The sequence below is a fragment of the Tamandua tetradactyla genome, chromosome 14, assembly GCF_023851605.1.
Source record: "Tamandua tetradactyla isolate mTamTet1 chromosome 14, mTamTet1.pri, whole genome shotgun sequence".
Taxonomy (NCBI): Eukaryota; Metazoa; Chordata; class Mammalia; order Pilosa; family Myrmecophagidae; genus Tamandua; species Tamandua tetradactyla.
In genome coordinates, this window is record NC_135340.1 from 57603510 (window position 1) to 57624974 (window position 21465).

The following is a 21465-nucleotide window of genomic DNA, read 5'->3' on the forward strand; positions in this document are numbered from 1 at the left end:
CTTCTTTGGAGAAATGTCTATTTAATTCTTTTGCCCATTTTTAAAAGGGTTGCTTATCTTTTTGTTGTTGTATTATAGAGATTCTATTTATATTCTAGATATTAACCCCTTATCAGATATATGGTTTCCAAATATTTTCTCCCATTCTGTAGGTCGTCTTTTCACTTTCTTGACAATGTCCTTTGATGTACAGAAGCTTTTAATTTTTATAAAGTCCAATTTAACTACTTTTTTCTCTTATGTTTGTGCTTTTTGTGTGAAAATGTTTTTTGTTTGTTTTTTAATAATTTCCTCATTCATTTTGAAACTTTCTTGCTTATCTTGACAGACTGATGATAAGGGTGTTTTTGCAACACACCTTTCTCAAGAGTACCAGCTAGCAGCTGAAACATTTAATTTGAACCAGTCTCAGATGTGGGATCTGTCTTATGAATCCATCGACTATATCTTTGCTTCTGAGAGCACCAGATCTGAACTAAGGAAGAAGTGGAATAATCTGAAACCCAAAGTGCTACATTTTTAAACTGTAATGAGGTGAATTACTTTCAACTTACGTGTTGCAACTAAGATTTTCCTGTTACCTGTCACTTAGTAAACTATATACTACTCTCTTCAAAGCATAGCAGCCAAGTACCGTGGGCTCGGCTCCATCATAGCACCTTACATATGGCAGGGTGCTCAGTAAATATGTGTTAAACTGACAATCAGGCTCTGCAGTCTGATATAGCTTACCTCATGCTGCTTATTGGAGGGGATTACCAATAACTCTTCATTCTACCAGTGATTTTTTTTTTTACTTAGTAGTTCCCATCCATTAGAGATCATAAAACCTCAGGGAAATTCAACTAGCAGCAAAGTTGCTCAGCAGCAAAGTTGTATTTTATTGTTTTTGTCTTTTTAATTAGAGAAGTTGTGGGTTTATAGAATAATCATCCATAAAACACAGGATCCCCATTTACTACCCTGCCACCAACACTTTGCATTGGTGTGGCACATTTGTTACAATTGATGATAGTGCTTTCTTTATTGTACTTTTTTTATAGTTATTTTTGTTATAACTGATGAAAAATTATTAAAAATCATACTAGTTAGTGAAGGGGGGAAAGGGGTATGGTATATATGAATTTTTTTCTGTTTTCTTTTTATTTCTTTTTCTGAATAGATGCAAATGTTCCAAGAAATGATCATGATGATGAATATGCAACTATGTGATGATATTGTAAATTACTGATTATGTATGCAGAATGGAATGATCAAAAGTTAAGAATGTTTGCGTTTGGTGTTTTTTTTTGGTATTTAAAAAATTAAAAAAAAAATCATACTAGTAACTATTGCAGGAGGAAAAGTGTTGGAATCCCTAGTCTAAACAACACGAAGGGGAAAACAGGTGACTGCTGCCAAGACCTTTGAGCCTTCTAGGTTGTATAACAGCCCCTGTATTTTGTTGTGCTGACTTTAATCAGATTTCCTTCACTTGTTTTAATTCTGTGAGTACTCTCAAGACTGTTGACACCTGTGAATATCTAGTAGTCAAGGTTAATTACTTTGGAATGACCTTACACTGCCGTGATCTGGCTTTGCCTTTCTCATGATTATCCCATCAATACTTGAGACTGAAATCATTGCTCTGATTTAGGAATAAAAGAAGTGAGAGAATAGTTGGCTAAGAGGTTGGAAAGACAGAAACTACTGCAGTTACCATGAAAACAGCTTCTGTCACTTTAGGGTTTTTTTTTTCATAAAAGCTACCAGGGTTCCTATCCCTATGATCACTTTCTCCTAATCCCAGAATATCCCTCCATTAGTGGCAAAATTGGTAATAGGGTTCTCTGAGTCTCCTGTCACCCCACTCCTGCACAATGAACCATTGGTACAGGTTTACATAAACTCTCACACATACCATAGCCACTTCAGCCCAAGACAAGGGACAAATTAAGATCCATTCTAAACAGTGAGAAAAATAATTTACTAGATGTCAAGATATTCTTGAATTGCTTTGATTCTTAGAATGCGTATTTTTTCCCTCGGATCAGAGGAAGATAAGGTTGATGACACCCCTACTTTTAATTAAGGGTTTCTGATATACTTTCTTTCTTTCTTTTGGGGAGCAGGGTAGCAGAAAGGCCTTTAGGTTTTTGAAGTTCTTAGATATGTATTTGTGTCCTTGTAAAGCATTTTATCATTCACTCTGCTCCACATCCAACCCATAAACAACTTGCATATTCCTGAACTCCAGAATCTTGAAATGAGGTCGTAAATTAGCAACTAGTACAGTTTTAGTTCCTTGGGCCAGAACATTTCGGGAGTCAGTTTAGAAACCTACAGGTTTTCCAAAGCCTGTTTGAATAAGAGGTCTACACAATAAACTTATGTTTTCATTCCTTAATCTGTGTATGAATTTAAAAAAATACTTCTTCCTTTAAAAAATCATGAATATAGTCAAAGATAAATAGCTGTAATAATGTCCATCATAGTACTATATAGTATAAATTGAAATCAGTTTAATATCTGAAAGTAGGGGGTAGTAAAAAAATTAGTTTATCTGTATAATGTGGCTATTTTGCAGCTACCAGAATGTTTTAGAATAAAATTTAATGACATGAAAATGTTCATGAATATATTCAGTGAAAAAAAGTGATTATAAACAATTTTATAGTTCATTTTTTTTATATATAAAACCTAGTGAGATTATGAGTGATTTTAACTTGGCTTTATCATGACTTTTTTTGCACAGTATAAAAATGTTAGCCTTAAGTGGGGGGAAGGGGTTGGGCAAAGCACAGGTCTTCTAGTTCGAATTTTCAGAGTTAAAAATGTGTGGATTGGCTGATAAAGAGTATTCATGAAAAACTGTAACTAACATCAAATTTAATGATGAAATATTAAATTTATTTCTCCCTAAGACTGGAAACAAAGCAAGGATATCTGCTCTTAACACTTCTCTTCAATACTGTATTAGAGGTCCCAGCTAGTGCATTAAAGCAAGACAAATACATAAAAGGTGTAAAGATAGGTAAGGAAGTAGTAAATCTATTTCTATTTGAAGATGACATGATTATTTACATTGAAAGTCTTAAAAAATCTACGAAATAACTACTAGAACTAAAAAGTGAATTAGCAAGGTCATAGAATATTAGTTTATTATATAAAAATAACTGTATTTTTATATTAGCATAAAAATTGAATTAAAAGATTCTGTGGATTTACTGTGAAAAAACATAAAATACTTAGGAATAAATTTAACAAAAGACATGCAAGATATCACTTCTGAAACCTGGGTTCGCATCCCAGAGGCTGCCCATGCAAAAAAAGGAAATAAACTACAGGTACTTGCAGTTACCTGGATTAATCTCACAAAGATGCTAAGTAAAAGTAGCCAGATATGAGTACCTATTACATGTTTCAATTTATATGAAGTTCTAGTATAGGAAAAACTAATGTGGTAAAAAAAACAAACAACCTCCTAATACAGTCAGTTTTCTGAATGAAGAAGTACAAGGGAATGTTTAGGAGTGCTAGAAATGATGCTCAAATGTATCTTAAAAGGAGTATGAGTCACCTGGGTATATACATTCATCAAAACTCATCAAATTGTACATTTAAGATTTTGCATTTAATTGTATAAAATGTCCCCAGTACTACTGGATTGAAATCGCAGGTATCAGTAATGATTTTTAGGTGAGGGAGGGGGGGAGGCAGCTCTGTCTACCATGCAGGCATAGAAGTATTGACATGTCAGTATTAGTGAGCATACCCTTAGATCTTGATTCTAAATTCCATTCTCCCCTAAAAGGAACCATGGGAAAATGCAAATCAAAACCACAATGAGATGATTATCTCATACCTGTTAGTACGGCCATTATAAAAAACAAAACAAAACAGAAAACGACAAGTGCTAGAGAGGAACTGGAGAAAGAGGCATACTTATCCACTGTTGGTGGGAATGTAAAATGGTACAACTGCTCTGGAAGGCAACATGGGGGTTTTCTTGGACAGCTAAGTATAGAATTGCCATATGATCCAGCAATCCCATTACTAGGTATGTATTCAAAGGAACCAAAGGTAAGGATACAAATGGACATTTACACACCAACATTTACAGCAGCATTATTTATGATTGCCAAGAGATGGAAACACTCCAAATATCCATTAATGGACGAATGGCTAAACAAGCTATGGCGTTTACATACAATGGAATACTATGGAGCTGTAAGACAGAATAAGATCATGAAGAATGTAACAACGTGAGTAAACCCTGAGGACATTATGCTGCGTGAAATTAGCCAGAAACAAAAGGAGAAATACTGTATAGTTTCACTAATATGAACTAATATTAATGAGAGAACTTTGAGAGTTAAAGTTGAGAACACAGGTTATCAGGAGATAGAAAGAGTCAAGAGTGGGCATTTGGTGCTGAAGGAATACAGATTTTCCAACAGGACTGTTCAGGTTCAGATGGCAACTTGCCTAAGTGATGGTGCTTAGTTCTGTTGCTATGGACTTGATTCATTAGTACATGAAATTCATCTACGGCTGATTACAACAGCAGTCGCTAAGGGGGGTGCCTTCCACAACATGTAATATTTAATTTAATTAGCTGGAGACTTAGAGAGCTCAACGCAGCACAACCCAAGCAGCTCAGCATATCTCATCTCAGCACTCATAGCTCAGCCCAGACATTTGGAGAGGCAGAAAGGAATCACCCTAGGGAAGACTGTTGGAACCCAGAAGCCGAGAGAGAAGGTCAGCAGACATTGCCCTGTGCCCTCCCATGTAAGAGAGAACCTCAGATGAAAGTTAGCTGCCTTTCCTCTGAAGAATTGTAAATGTTTGTTTGTTTGTTTGTTTGTTTTTTGGCATGGTGGGCAAGAATTCTGTCACTGAGCCACTATGTCCTGCCCTGAAGAACTGTAAGTTTTAACATAATAAATCTCCTTTCATTAAAAGCCAATCCATCTCTGGTGTGTTGCATTCTGGCAGCTTTAGCAAACTAGAACAAGGACTAATTGTAAAAATTCAGAAATGGATAGCACAATGCTAACTGATTGTAGCATAGTAAGTACACTGAATGAAGCTGAATGTATGTTTGAGGAAGAAGGGCTGGGGGCATGTATGAAACCAGAAGGAAACATAGAGGATAAAGAATGAGACAGTATAACTTAGGAATGCCTAGAGTGGACAAGGATGGTGATTAAATGCATAAATAAAAAGAACGTTTTTGCACAAAGGAGAACAAATGAATGTCAGCTTTGCAAGGTGCTGAAAAAGGATGGTATACAGGAAAAGGTACAATCAATACAAGCTAGGGTCTACAGTTAGCAATAACATTGTAATATGCTTCCACTGAATATAACAAAGGCATTATGCCAAAACTAAATGTCAACTAGCGGGGGACATGGGGGAGGAGTATAGATTCTACAGAAGAAAAGGAAATGTCTTCATATAGGTTATGGTGGTGAAGGCATGTCAATTTGCTTAGGTTGGGTTGAATGATGTGCAAATAAAATAGGTTAAAAATGGACAGACAGAAACAAGTGCTAGAGAAAATGCAAAGAAAGAGATGTACCTATTTACTGTAGGTAGGGAAGCTGAGAGGTGCAGCTCCTCCAGAGGGCAGTGTGGTGGTTCTATAGGAGACTAGGGGTAGGGTTGCCACATGATCCTGAAACCCTGTTGCTCAGTATATATGGGAGGAGCTGACTGTGGGAACATGAATGGACTTTTGTACACTGACGTTTGTGATTCACAGTGGATGAAGGTGGACTAAGGGTACAACGACTAAGGAATGGAAGGGGGAACTATGGTGTATACATACCATGGACTACTGAGTTGCCACAAGAAGGAATGAAGTTGTGAGGCCTGCAACTGGGTGAATGAACCTTAAGGACTGTATGTTGAATAAAATGTCAGAAACAAAAAAGACAAATATTATCATGCCTCACTCATATGAATTAACTATAATATACAATCTCAGAGAATTGAAGTCAATAGCATGGGTTATCAGGTCAGGACCTCTTATAAAGGTTCCTATATTGTAAGCTACTACAGCAGTCACATATATTCAGGAACTGTAACTGATACTTCTAAATTCTGAGATACTGAGCTATTTGTATATAACCTGGTCATTCCCTGAAATTTCAGGTTTTTATGTGACACCTGAGACTCCAAGTTAGAGCACTGAAGTTATGAAAGTCGGCATTACCCCATTCAGCAACTGTTTAAAAAGTAGAAAAAGTGATCAGACTTCATCTAGAGATATGAATGAAGCTGATCTGGATAGGACTAAGGTAAATTAGAATTCTGGGTAAAGGATGACATGGCCGTTCAAACTTCTACCTCTGTGCAAGATCAAAGGAAGAGATGTTTATTGGTGCAAAATTTATGTTTTAGATAGCTCATTATCTAATTTAATTTGTACGGTCAGTTTAACACCATAATTACATGGAATCTTGAATAGGGCGTGAGATCTTGCTGGTTTGTACAGGTTAGTGTGATGCCCTGATATATCCCAGAGTAATTTGGGCAGAAAATGAAAGTATTTGCAGAGTCCCTTAGGGGACTGGGGAGAAAGGAGGAAATATTCAACTTCCCGATCTGGGGAATTCCTGATATTCTCATAAGCAGTGGAGACAACCAATTCAATAGGCTGAGCCCTCAATCTTAGGGCTTGCCCCTATGAAGCATATTCCTGCAAAGAACCTGAGCCTACTGGTAATCATGCTTAAGAGTCACCCCCTAGAGAGCCTCTTTTGTTGCTCAGATGTGGTCTCTCTCTCTCTAAGCCAATTTGGCAGGTGAACTCACTGCCCTCCCCCTACATGGGACATGATTCCCAGGAGTGTAAATCTCCCTGGCAATGTGGGACCTAACTCCTGGGGATCAGCCAAGACCTGGCATTATGGGGTTGAGAAAGCCTTCTTGACCACAAGGAAGAAGAAAGAAATGAGCCAGTCTCCATGACTGAGAGATTTCAAACAGAGTCAAGAGGTTACCCTGGAGGTTATTCTTATGCATTATATAGATACCCCTTTTTAATTTATAGTATATTGCAATGGCTAGAGGGAAGTACCTGAAACTGTTGAACTGTGTTCCAGTAGCCTGGATTCTTGAAGAAGACTGTATAACTATATAGCTTTTACAATGTGTGTGATTATGAAAATCTTGTGTCTGACATTGCTTTTATCCAGGGTATGGACAGATGAGTTAAAAAAAAATTAAAGCTAATAAATAAATAAATAATAGGGGGAAATAAAGGGTAAACATTGGGTAGACTGAAATACTGTGGGCCATTGAGAAGAAGGGATAAGGAGTATGGGATTTTTGCATTCTTTTTTTTTTCTTTTTCTGGAGGGATGCAAATGTTCAAAAAATGATCACAGTAAAGAATATATAGCTTTGTTGATGATATTGTGAGCCACTGATTATATAATATGGTTGGGCTGTATGTGTGTGGATATTTCTCAATAAAAATATATATTTTTTTAAAAGTTTTCGAATGCCAACTTTAGGCAACCAAAGATCCCAGTAAATTTTCTGTGAGAACTACGATATGCAGGTGTTTGTTTTGGTGGCCCACAGCATGAGTTATTGAATCTCACTGTGTAGGATGATGTAAATGTAGTTTGCTTTCCATACTGTGTTCCAGGGAAGCATCAATAAAATACCTGTAAATTGAATCCTAGTTTAAATAATTTGAGGCGCTCACTCCTTGAGGAAGGCTTTAAAATTGCTTCCTTAATTTGTCTTTTGTTATGCTGTATATAAAAAGTAATAATTAGGATTGCTTAAAGCAAGGAAAACTATTAACAGTTCTGCCCAACATATGACCCGAATCCTTCTGGGAATCAAGCTATTTTTAAAAACAATGTTCATACCTTACCCTTCTTTATTTTTTATTTATTTATTTTTTTGCTATAGCAGGGCTATGACAGCCAAACCATTCTTGAACTGTAGGGTACTTTTGGCTTCCATTTTCAGCCTTTAACCTGATTCCTAATTATTCAAAATCTTTGTTTCTAAGAGTCTCATTGTGGGAATAGTAGGAAAGGAGGAATTTAAGCTTTCTTTGTAGACAGCTCAAATATTAATCAACTTATGATTTAGACCCTTTACTTTGTGCTGCAAATTTTTTGTACATTTCTCTATGTGGCAAGACACAGGAAGTGGAATTGAAGGGCTTATTTTATCCTTAAAGCATATGTAGGTTTATTCTGTTGGTCAGAACCCAGAAGCAAGTGAAACTTACGATTATCTCGAGTATCTTCAATCCTTTTTCTCTCAGTGGGTCACTCAGGGTTAACTATCTTGAGGAATCTTCAAACACCACGATAGAGTTTTGCCTATATAATATGGCAGTTAACTGCCCATCTCAGTGTTTCAATGGGATAAGCAGCTAGGTAGGTATGTAGATATTGAGACGTATAACGTTTTTTTTTACATGTTACTTTAGGCACAGTGGGCTTGATTTCTTTCTTTGAATGAGTAGTTGAAGACAATTATTTCTTGCTTCTTCCAGCCTCAGGAGTAGCAGACTAGACAGAAGAGAAAAGTGTGTGAGCCAGTTTGCAATGAACTGAGTCTTCTTCTGGTAAGGGAGTTTGTCCTTGCCTTATTCCTTTTGCATGTCCTCTTCATCTGGAGGTTGGAGAACTGGTCTTTTGTCTTTTTAAATAAAACTCACCCTCTGCTGTTATTGTGGATTATGGCTATGGATAGATACAAGGAAGGACTTTCATTCTAATTTCTCATATGCCATATTTTTCCTTTGCTTAGAACATAAAGATTCAGATAGGCATACTTCTAGTAACCCCACACAAGGAGTAAAAAAAAAAAAAAAAAGTAGAGATTTATCTTTTTCTACCATCAACAATTTAATCATAAGTTGCATACATATATAAAACACCTGAAGAAAGATCTGGTACTTTATAGACAATCTTTATTAACATGGTATCCCTGAGAGGCAGATTAAGGTGTAAACATTATTCTACTTCACAGAAAGAGAAACTGAGGCAGGTTGACTTATACATAAGACATCTAAAACCAGAATTCGTATCTGTTGATACTCGATCCAATGCTTTTTCCACACGACTGTATATAGATATATTAGAGGCAATAATCTCTGCCCTTTTTTTGGACATTACATGCCTTTCTAAACCATCTCAGATTCTGAGGTATTGCTTTATTTTAGACTGGTGTTTCTTGTGCCTGCCTTCCTGCTTAGGCAACACAATTGAGATACCACATCCCTTAATTCTTACTAAATGTTAGGAGATGCTTTGTACTAAGATTCCTTAACACCAGAACCCAAATTAATCTCCCATCTAACATAGGAAGTTATGAATGATAGAATGTTTTATCTTTCCACTCCTCTTCAGATCTCATTTCAGCCACAGGATTCTTATTAAATGTGAACTGTGTAGCAGCTCCTTATCATAGGCCTTAGCCATCTGGCCATGTATTAGAAGCATGCAGTTTCTAATATTTGTCTCTCATAGGAGCTAGTACCCTAAAACTATCCATCCTTACTCCCCAGCACCAGCCAGCTGTTTCCTTTTCAGTAGGTATAGCACAGTCCCTGGTTTACTATAGATCATGGATGTACTACCCTCTGGTCTGCCTCTGGCATTCCATGTTTCAGTTCAGGTGATTTCTGTCTACTGCACACCCATATCATACTATTCCTCATGTTTTTAACTCCTACAAGGTTTACCTAATCTTCCTTACAGCCTATCCTTTGCCCTCCACTCCATCTACACAAAACACCTTGCTCCTCAATTTTCCCATTCCTCTTCCACCCACCACTCAATTTTGTTAAAAGTTGTAAGTTCATCCCAACCTAATTTACCCAGTGACTTTCTCTTCTTTGGATACTTCCTGCTTCAGGAAGCCTTTCTAAATAAGAGAAGAAAATACCTCCTAGATTTTCCATAGAGCACTCTAATGCACTGGAACTTAACATTTATGCATTATTGTTACTACCTTCCTAGATTTTTTTTTTAATGATGTAACTATACACGTGCACTTATTTGTTCATATGTTTCATCTGTTCTAGATTATAAATTCAAGGATGGGTCTGTTGAACTTGTGCTGTGTAGGACTCATGGTACTATTATGAATGTATGGGCAATTAATATTATTTGATTATAAAGAACAGTAATTACACTCATGTTTAAAGAGCTGCTTTTAAAAATAGATGTATACAGTTGAATACATGTGTGAATATTTCAGCTGCAGATTGGCAACTCCACTGAACAAAGATAATTCATCCTCCCTGGCATTTGGGTAAAGGGTTGCTGGCAGTAAATGGCCTATTTTCTCAATTCATAGGAATGTGGCAGTGGCTTCTGTGCATTGCAGGTTAACACTGCGTGCCCACAAGGTGCATAACTATACTAAGCATGTGAGATACGAAGGATTCCCTATTGGCGGCTTTAACTGCTTTCTCTGTCACGACAGATGGCTTGCTCTTTCGGCTTCTGGACCACAGAGACAGATGAAATTCAGATGATATGGGACAGAAAGAAAAACTGGATGCTAAATATGTAGTATTATTCTATTCCAAATCTTCTAGGACATGGAAGAAATTAAGAAATCCAGGATTCAAGCCTCAATATTTATACAAAGTTTACATTGTTTCCCTATATAGAACTCTTAGTTTTTTTTTGTTTTTTTTTTTTTTTGGCATGGACAGGCACCAAGAACTGAACCCAGGTCTCCGGCATGGCAGGTGAGAATTCTGCCACTTAGCCGCTGTCGCACCACCCAGAACTTCTAGGTTTTGGACAAGATGATTCATAGGACAGAACCAAGATGCACATTAAACTCTCCTTCTTTACGTAAATGATGGGAGGAAACTCTTTAAGGTGTTAGTGAAGAGTATATGTGACAAATATTCATTCTGAGCGCATTCTGAGGCTTAAATGAGCAGGAAGAGACATTCTTTTTCGCATTTTCATTATTATATAAAGAGCTAGCCTCACTATGAGAAAAGTCTGACTGAAATGCCGCTGAATGAGTTTTTCCAGTCAGAAATGGCAGCTGAATAATTGGATCAGTAAAGGGTACACATCAAACTCATGGGATCTACTGTGTCCTCTCTGCTTTATTAGGGGAACAATGTAGGCACTGAGAGGGAAAAGGTGTTATTTGTCACTTCAGATGCAGTCAGGAAGAGGGACTGAAATCTTTCCATTTTTAAGACAACTGTCTTGGGAATTTGGAACAAACAATGGGATACATCCTAAAGAGTTTTCCTAAACTAGTTGGGCACAGAATAGGAGATAGATCTCACTGTTGAAAGACTTTCCAAACAATACATTTATTGAGGCCCTTTCCTTTATAGATCCTCAGGTGCTTGCTTAGGTACTGACTGTGACAGAAGCTTTTCTCGTGTATGGATTTCTCGGTGCTTATTTAGGGCAGAGCTTTTACTGAAGCACTTGCCACAATCATGACATACATAGGGTTTCTCTCCTGTGTGGGTTCTGTGATGTGCACGTAAGTCAGAACTCTTACTGAAACTCTTCCCACAGTCAGGACATACATGGGGTCTCTCTCCTGTGTGTATCCTCCGATGTGCACTAAAATGAGAACTGTTATTGAAGCTTTTTCCACACTCTTCACATTGATAGGGCTTTTCTCCTGTGTGGGTTCTCTGGTGAATTATAAGGCTTGAGCTCTGATTAAAGCGTTTTCCACACTCACCACATTGATAAGGTTTCTCTCCTGTGTGGATTCTCCTGTGGGTGATGAAATTTGAACTGTCACGGAAACTTTTCCCACAGTCAAGACACTTATAAGGTTTCTCTCCAGTGTGGATTCTCCGGTGTCTGATGAGGCGTGCACTCCGACTAAAGCTTTTCCCACAATCAGCACATTTATATGGATTTTCCATCTGGTGGGATGTCTGATGCATAAGGTGGGAATTTGGACCAAAGTTTTTGCCATATCTGAGATATTTAGAGGGTCTTTCTCCCAAGTAAGGTCTCTGATTACTTAGGACTTTCCCTAAATTCTTCTCTGGGAGTATCAGTTTTCCTCTTCTCTCCCCTGGGTTTTCCTCCCACTGTCTTCCTAATCTACATTCACCTTCACTGTCTTTACCCTGATTAAGATGCCAGGGAATTTTCCTTTCAGATCTTGCAAGTAATGTCCTATGCAGTTCTGATACTTCCTCAGAAATATCCCGTTTTGGATTCTCTTCATTCTCAAATCCAGCCTCAAAACCTGATATAAGAATAGAATTTTAAAAGTTATCCATTTCCTCAATTATATGTGTCAGGGAAAAGCAAACCTGGAAAAGTAAGTATTACAATTAGATGATTAAAGATAAAAATTAGAAGGCTCTAGACCCCAAATAACTCCCATCTATTAAAATTCCAATGTTTTACTTCTCTACTTAGTAACCTATCATTTGCTTCTCACCTATTCAGGGACTGCCTGATATCTTCTTTTAACTGTTCCTGGATACCCAGGATCTTCAGGAAATTCTTTCAGTATAGCAAGGAAAACCCACTGGATTTAAGACAAAGACTGTCATGTTTATAAAGAAAAGGTACTTTCTAATGCTATATTTTTGCCCTATTTCAGGTCTTCATGGTATTCTAGTTTCTGTTCTTTGCCACTAACTTTGAGGAACTTCTGTATCCAGAAAAGGGGTTACTTAAGTCCCCCTTTTCCTTAAAATCTAATATATGTTGGAACTAAAAATGGAGTAGAAAATTACCTAATGCCTTTCAAAGAACAGAAGGCCTCCTGACAGATACGCCTTGCTTGGAAATATCTTTCTAAAACAATTTTCCTCCCCCATGAAAAAGTAATCACTAAATATTCCACAAGCACCTACTCTAATGCCCAAGTGCTCGGCTAAATAACTTTTTTTTTTTTTGTATGATGTATGGTGGGGGTCACATTTCATTCTTTTTCCATGCGAGTATCCTATTATTGCAGCACCATTTGTTGAATTTTTTTGTTTGTTTTGTTGGTTTCTTTGTTTGGGAAGTACCTGGGCCGGGAATTGAACCCAGGTCTCCTGCATGGCAGGCGAGAATTCAACCACTGAACTCCTCATACCCCCTCTGCTAAATAACTTTTTAAGAAAAACATAATATTCTTCTAAGAATCAACCACTACGTTCCTCTGGGCCTAGACTGTTGGAATTTGCAGTTCTTCAGATATTTCAGATCACACTCTCTGGATCCTAAATTCCCTAGACTAAATCTAAGAGCAACAGAATGCCAAGTATCAGCCTATTCATGTAGCCCCTAAAGCAGTATTTCTACCCAGAGACCTAGTCCTATGAGTGTTCCACAAAATAGGGGTTCACTAGATTAAATGAAATCTCAGAACCTAAAATATACAAATATGTATTGTGAGTTTCCAAGAGGGATATTTAGCATTTCCTAACACTAGAATCCACTTTTTTTAATGGAACATAAAAAATGGAATTGATACTTCATGGAATACTGTTAAAAAACAATGACCTTAGCAAACATTGGTATCTGTTGATGGGCACAAGTGTTTCTACCTTTTGACTATTAAGAATAATGCTGCCTTGAACACTGGTACACAAAAGTCTGTTCAAGTCCCTGCTTTTAGTTCTGCAAATTTCTATTGTTGTTTTTAGTGTTGTATATTTTCTGTATTAAATAATATTTATTATTCATGGAAAAAAAAAACAATGACCTAAAGGACTTATGGAAAAGAAAACTATGGTTTACTGAATACCTACAATGTGCCCACACACTGTGCTAGGTACTTTATACAGTACCTCATTTACATCAACCCTCTGAGGTAAGTCTTAATAGATAAACTTACAGGGGTTAAGTAACTGCTGTAAGTCACTCAGCTATAAAACAACAGAGCTAGATTCATATACAGGCACATATGACTCCAATCAGAACTCTTCTCCCTACAATGAGGAAAACCATAATGAAATATATTTTTCTTACACAGCAGCTAAGATTCAAAGGGTCAATTCCCTCAGAAATATGACTTGTGCAAAAGTATCTCTGATGAAAGGGGCTATCAGGTTTCCACACGTGAAAAAAGCAGACACACAGCTGGCATTCAAGCTGAAACTAGAAGAAAAAATATACAATGTTTTTGTAGATTCTGAGAATGACTTTTAAAATGAACCTCATCTTATTGTGGGTAAATGGTCTGCCACTTGATCCTTAGTCTGCTGTTTTTTTCCCTTAAGACCCACTGCCTCCCCTTTTCTATTTAGACCTTAAAAGGTAAAAGATTCTTACCACTGGGGCTCTGGAATAAGAGTGGAGCACAGGTTATGACAGTCCCTGTGGGTACTTTACTATCCTCTTCACCACCATCAGAATCTTCTTCTGAGGCCTCTTCTGCCTCCTCAGTTTGCTTCTCAGCCTTAGCCTCAGCCTCACTGGTCCCTTGGATGGAGCAAGAAGCTGTCTCCTCTTCCATGTCATCACTGGGTGGGGCAGCAACCCGGGCACTCACCAAAGCATCCATCTCTTCAAAGAAGGGGCAGGTCTCTGGTGCTTGGCCATTCTTGACCTTCCGATAGCTGGTCTGTAGGCTTTTAAACTTGGTCCGACACTGTTCTGGTGTCCTGAGGAAGCCATAGTCCCACAACCGCTCAGCCACTGCTCCATACAACTGGCTATTGCGGTGACAGTTCCGGAGGGCTTCATAAAACTGTGTCTCACTAAGAATTGCAAGATAAGTCTTGGTCTCTTCATAGCCCCAATGAACACCTGCCACCAGAAGAAAAATTTCCGCACTACTTAATCCAGAGCTTTAGAACCTCAAAGTCTGAGAGTCCTACCCTGCAAATTATGAAAAATCACCTAAGCTTAGACTTCTAGATGAAAAAGTAAAATACTTTACCTTTTCAAAATCTATTCAAACTCATGATGAATGTTTTACCTCCCTGTATCCTATAGCAACTTCATAAGACCTTTATTCCTACATTATGTTTAGCCAGAAACCTTTCAACTGGATTAATGAAACAACCATCATGGACACTTTTTTTTGTAAGTGGAGAGAGTACATTTTTGAAGTAAGTGGAAAGATTATATTTCCCCATCCTTCAGGTAGTTTTTCTGGAATTCTGATCCTAACAGAAAACAACTAGTTTGAGAAGAACCACAGTCTATCACTGTCAGCCATAATGAGTCATTCCTAACTTTTCTGAATATTCTTTTCCCACTACCCCTACTTCCTTATGGATTTAGTTTTCTAAAGAATAACCAAAACCCCAAGGAACCATCTCATTCAGAATCACATTGTTGCCTAATCCCTATTGTGGCCCTTTTACACTTGCCACAATCTCAAATAAGCAAGCCCAACAATAGAAAAGACCCTCAAGGGTACAACATAAGGACTCAGAGCTACAATTTATCCACAGGGGTGCAGGACTGACTGCAACCTGGAATAGGAAGCAAAGCAGACACATTTCCTGGTCTGTACTCACACTAGCACTGCATGACCTCCTGGGGCATTGCTCTCAGAACCCAAAGTTAAAGGAAGGGAGTTTCAAACAGTCTTCTTTCCACCTGAAAGCCAGCTGGAAGTTAAATTTCTTCCATCATCCTGCACTTGCTGGAAGTAAAATGAGAATGAGAAAGCCAAGGAAGAAGAGAAAAAGCAGTAGAAAAAATGGAAAAAGATGGAAAGAACAAAGATAATAGCAGCTAGCACTTTACTGATTGCTTCCTATGTACCACGTTTGTGAGTGATTTACCTACATTTATCTTTGTGACAAAAAAAGAATAGAGATGATTGGGGGCCAAGATGGTGGCTTAGTAAGGTGCGCACGTCTTAGTTCCTCCTCCAGAACAACTACTAAATAACCAGAAACAGTGCAGAACAGCTCCCGGGGCCACAGCAGGGATCGGACACACAGTGTACCCCGGTCTGGATTGGCTGGTCCGGCTGCGAGAATCCGCTGCGATGAGCTCCCTGAGCGGCGCACGCTTCCCCAGGCCGCGGCGGCTGGCGGCCGGCGCCCCTCCCTCCCTCCTTCCCAGACGGGCTGGGAGTCTCGGAGAGGCGAGTTTCCCAAGCCACGGTGGCCGGCGGCCGACACCCCTCCCTTGCGGGCGGCTTCCCTGACCGGCTACAAGTCTGCGATCGGTGAGTTTTCCAGGCCGCGGCGGCCGGCGACTGGTACCCCTCCCCCACAGGCGGCTACCCAGAGGGAAAGGAAAGAGTCTCCAAACAGTAGCGGGGACTGAGCCCAACCAAACACCAATAGTGGCATTAATGGAGAAATTCTGACTACTAGAAGTAGGCCCCCAGCTCAGGCGAAACTGATTAAGGCCGAAGTCGCCTATTGGGCTAACTGAAAAAGAGGAAAGGGGGCAAAACAGAGCCTTCTGCAGGCTGTTTCTGCGGAGGCTCGGTTGCCTCTGGGCTCAGCGCCGGGATTACACAAGGTGCAACTGCCCCAAACACAGAAACAGGCTGCTTTCAGGGCTCTCTACCACATGAACCTTCCCCACGGGAGGGGTGAAACGCAACACAGGTGGAGCCCCTCTCTCAGAGAATTCAGATCCCGGACTTCGCAATTTGAAGCCATTAAAACCAGCCTACAACCATTCCTCTGTCTCCACCACCCACACAGCAGGGAGAGCCTTTCAAAGTTAAAGGAGCCACAACATCTTTTGCTGGTGGGACCCACAGACAGACAAGCGCCACATACTGGGCAGGATAAGAAAAACAGAGCCCAGAGCCTTCACAGGAAAGTCTTTCAACCTGCTGGGTCTCACACTCAGGGAAATCTGATTAAATGTCCAGACGCCAGCAAAAAATAACAAATCACACCAGGAAAACTGAAGATATGGCCCAGTCAAAGGAACAAACCAATAGTTCAAATGAGATACAGGAGCTGAGACAACTAATTCTGAATATATGAACAGAAATGGTAAACCTCTTCAAAAGCCAAATCAGTAAATTGAGGGAGGTATGAAGAAGGCATGGGATGAACAAAAAGAAGAAATGGAAAGTCTGAAAAAACAAATCACAGAACTTATGGGAATGAAAGATACAGTAGAAGAGATGAAAAAAACAATGGAAACCTACAATGGTAGATTTCAAGAGAGAGAGGTTAGAATTAGTGAACTGGAGGATGGAACATCTGAAATCCAAAAAGAAACAGAAACTATAGGGAAAAGAATGGGAGATTTTGAGCAGGGGCTCAGGGAACTGAATGATAATATGAAGCGCACAAATATATGTGTTGTGGGAGTCCCAGAAGGAGAAGAGAAGGGAAAAGGAGGAGAAAAACTAATGGAAGAAATTATCACTGAAAATTTCCCAACTCTTATGAAAGACCTAAAATTACAGATCCAAGAAGTGTAGCACACCCAAAAGAGAATAGATCCAAATAGGCGTTCTCCAAGACACTTACTAGTTAGAATGTCAGAGGTCAAAGAGAAAGAGAGGATCTGGAAAGCAGCAAGAGAAAAGCAATCCATCACATACAAGGGAAACCCAACAAGAGTATGTGTAGATTTCTCAGCAGAAATCATGGAAGCAAGAAGACAATGGGATGATATATTTAAATTACTAAAAGAAAAAAATTGCCAACCAAGACTTCTATATCCAGCAAAATTGTCCTGCAAAAATGAGGGAGAAATTAAAACATTTTCAGACAAAAAGTCACTGAGAGAATTTGTGACCAAGAGACCAGCTCTGCAAGAAATACTAAAGGGAGTACTAGAGTCAGATACGAAAAAACAGAAGAGAGAGGTGTGGAGAAGAGTGTAGAAAGAAGGAAAATCAGATATGATATATATAATACAAAAGGCAAAATGGTAGAGGAAAGTATTAACCTAACAGTAATAACACTAAATGTTAATGGACTGAATTCCCCAATCAAAAGACACAGACTGGCAGAATGGATTAAAAAACAGGATCCTTCTATATGCTGTCTACAGGAAACACATCTTAGACCCAAAGATAAACACAGGTTGAAAGTGAAAGGTTGGGAAAAGATATTTCATGCAAATAACAACCAGAAAAGAGCAGGAGTAGCTATACTAATATCCAACAAATTAGACTTCAAATGTAAAACAGTTGAAAGAGACAAAGAAGGATACTATCTACTAATAAAAGGAACAATTAAACAAGAAGACATAACAATCATAAATATTTACACACCGAACCAGAATGCCCCAAAATACGTGAGGCATACACTACAAATACTGAAAAGGGAAATAGACACATCTACCATAATAGTTGGAGACTTCAATTCACCACTCTCTTCAATGGACAGAACATCTAGACAGAGGATCAATAAAGAAACAGAGAATTTGAATATTACAATAAATGAGCTAGACTTAACAGACATTTATAGGACATTACACCCCACAACAGCAGGATACACCTTTTTCTCAAGCCTCATGGATCATTCTCAAAGATAGACCATATGCTGGGTCACAAAGCAAGTCTCAAAAAATTTAAAAAGATTGAAATCATACACAACACTTTCTCAGATCATAAAGGAATGACATTGGAAATCAATAATAGGGGGAGTGCCAGAAAATTCACAAATACGTGGAGGCTCAACAACACACTCTTAAACAACCAGTGGGTCAAGGGAGAAATTAGTAAATATTTCGAGGCGAATGAAAATGAAAACACAACATATCAAAACCTATGGAATGCAGCAAAGGCAGTGCTAAGAGGGAAATTTATTGCCCTAAATGCCTATATCAAAAAAGAAGAAAGGGCAAAAATTCGGGAATTAACTGTCCACTTGGAAGAACTGGAGAAAGAACAGCAAACTAACCCCAAAGCAAGCAAAAGGAAAGAAATAACAAAGATTAGAGCAAAAATAAATGAAAACAATAGAGAAAATCAATAAGACCAGAAGTTGGTTCTATGAGAAAATCAACAAGATTGATGGGCCCTTAGCAAGACTGACAAAAAGAAGAAGAGAGAGGACGCAAATATATAAGATCAGAAATGGAAGAGAAGACATAACCACTGGCCTCACAGAAATAAAGGAGGTAATAACAGGATACTATGAACAACTTTATGCTAATAAATACAACAATGTAGATGAAATGGACAAGTTCCTAGAAAGGCATGAAAAACCAACTTTGACTCAAGAAGAAATAGATGACCTCAACAAACCAATCACAAGTAAAGAAATTGAATCAGTCATTACAAAGCTTCCCAAAAAGAAAAGTCCAGAACCAGACGGCTTCACATGTGAATTCTACCAAACATTCCAGAAAGAATTAGTACCAACCCTGCTCAAACTCTTCAAAAAAACGAAGTGGAGGGAAAGCTACCTAATTCATTCTATGAAGCCAACATCACCCTCATACCAAAACCAGGCAAAGATATTACAAAAAAAGAAAACTACAGACCAATCTCTCTAATGAATATACATGCAAAAATCCTCAACAAAATTCTAGTAAATCGAATCCAGCAACACATTAAAAGAATTATACATCATGACCAAGTAGGATTCATCCCAGGTATGCAAGGATGGTTCAACATAAGAAAATCAATTAATGTAATACACCATATCAGCAAATCAAAGCAGAAAAATCACATGATCATCTCAATTGATGCAGAGAAGGCATTTGACAAGATTCAACATCCTTTCCTGTTGAAAACACTTCAAAGGATAGGAATACAAGGGAACTTCCTTAAAATGATAGAGGGAATATATGAAAAACCCACAGCTAATATCATCCTCAATGGGGAAAAATTGAAAACTTTCCCCCTAAGATCAGGAACAAGACAAGGATGTCCATTATCACCACTGTTATTCAACACTGTATTGGAGGGTCTAGCCAGAGCAATTAGACAAGAAAAAGAAATACAAGGCATCAAAATTGGAAAGGAAGAAGTAAAACTATCACTGTTTGCAGATGATATGATACTATACGTCGAAAACCCGGAAAAATCCACAGCAAAACTACTAGAGCTAATAAATGAGTACAGCAAAGTAGGAGGTTACAAGATCAACATTCAAAAATCTTAGTGTTTCTGTACACTAGTAATGAACAAGCTGAGGGGGAAATCAAGAAAGAATTCCATTTACAATTGCAACCAAAAGAATAAAATATTTAGGAATAAATTTAACTAAAGAGAGAGAAGACCTATACAAAGAAAACTATAAGAAACTGTTAAAAGAAATCACAGAAGGCCTAAATAGATGGAAGGGCATACCGTGTTCATGGACTGGAAGACTAAATATAGTTAAGATGTCAATTCTACCTAAATTGATTTACAGAGTCAATGCAATACCAATAAAATCCCAACAACTTATTTTTCAGAAATAGAAAAACCAATAAGCAAATTTATCTGGAAGGGCAGGGTGCCCCGAATTGCTAAAAACATCTTGAGGAAAAAAAATGAAGCTGGAGGTCTCACGCTGCCTGACTTTAAGGCATATTATGAAGCCACAGTGGTCAAAACAGCATGGTACTGGCATAAAGATAGATATATCGACCAATGGAATCGAATAGAGTGCTCAGATATAGACCCTCTCATCTATGGACATTTGATCTTTGATAAGGCAGTCAAGCCAACTCACCTGGGACAGAACAGTCTCTTCAATAAATGGTGCCTAGAGAACTGGATATCCATATGCAAAAGAATGAAAGAGGACCCGTATCTTACACCCTATACAAAAGTTAACTCAAAATGGATCAAAGATCTAAACATTAGGTCTAAGACCATAAAACAGTTAGAGGAAAATGTAGGGAGATATCTTATGAAACTTACAATTGGAGGCGGTTTTATGGACCTTAAACCTAAAGCAAGAGCACTGAAGAAAGAAAGAAATAAATGGGAGCTCCTCAGAATTAAACACTTTTGTGCATCAAAGAACTTCATCAAGAAAGTAGAAAGACAGCCTACACAATGGGAGACAATATTTGGAAATGACATATCAGATAAAGGTCTAGTATCCAGAATTTATAAAGAGATTGTTCAACTCAACAACAAAAAGACAGACAATCCAATTACAAAATGGGAAAAAGACTTGAACAGACACCTCTCAGAAGAGGAAATACAAAGGGCCAAAATGCACATGAAGAGATGTTCAATGTCCCTGGCCATTAGAGAAATGCAAATCAAAACCACAATGAGATATCATCTCACACCCACCAGAATGGCCATTATCAACAAAACAGAAAATGACAAGTGCTGGAGAGGATGTGGAGAAAGAGGCACACTTATCCACTGTTGGTGGGAATGTCAAATGGTGCAACCATTGTGGAAGGCATTTTGGCGGTTCCTCAAAAAGCTGAATATAGAATTGCCATATGTCCCAGCAATACCATTGCTAGGTATCTACTCAGAGGACTTAAGGGCAAAGACACAAACGGACATTTGCACACCAATGTTTATAGCGGCATTATTTACAATTGCAAAGAGATGGAAACAGCCAAAATGTCCATCAACAGACGAGTGGCTAAACAAACTATGGTATATACATACGATGAATATTATGCAGCTTTAAGA

General features: G+C 38.3%; 2 protein-coding genes across 15 annotated transcripts in view; one reads left to right on the forward strand and one right to left on the reverse strand.

Annotated features, from left to right (window-relative positions):
* MAPDA (N6-Methyl-AMP deaminase) overlaps positions 1-15908 on the forward strand; it is a 68304-nt gene extending 52396 nt beyond the window's left edge. For 6 of the 9 annotated variants that reach the window (XM_077127675.1, XM_077127673.1, XM_077127680.1 and 3 more), the window contains one exon: positions 329-5152. In XM_077127675.1, coding sequence (XP_076983790.1) covers positions 329-523 — 195 coding nt within the window. In that variant the 3' untranslated portion in view covers positions 524-5152. The other 3 variants (XR_013162365.1, XR_013162366.1, XM_077127674.1) reach the window with 3 other exon arrangements.
* The window catches only part of ZSCAN29 (zinc finger and SCAN domain containing 29), a 40334-nt gene that overhangs the window by 12307 nt on the left and 6562 nt on the right, over positions 1-21465 (reverse strand). For 5 of the 6 annotated variants that reach the window (XR_013162361.1, XR_013162364.1, XR_013162360.1 and 2 more), the window contains 2 exons: positions 14253-14729; positions 8246-12225 (listed from right to left, as the gene is read on the reverse strand). Coding sequence is in view for 1 of the 6 variants with exons in the window: in XM_077127665.1 (XP_076983780.1) it covers positions 11336-12225; positions 14253-14729 (1367 nt within the window). In the remaining 5 variants the exon portion in view is untranslated. Of the gene's footprint in view, positions 1-5975; positions 12226-14252; positions 14730-21465 lie in introns of those variants that run through there. The other variant, XM_077127665.1, reaches the window with a different exon arrangement.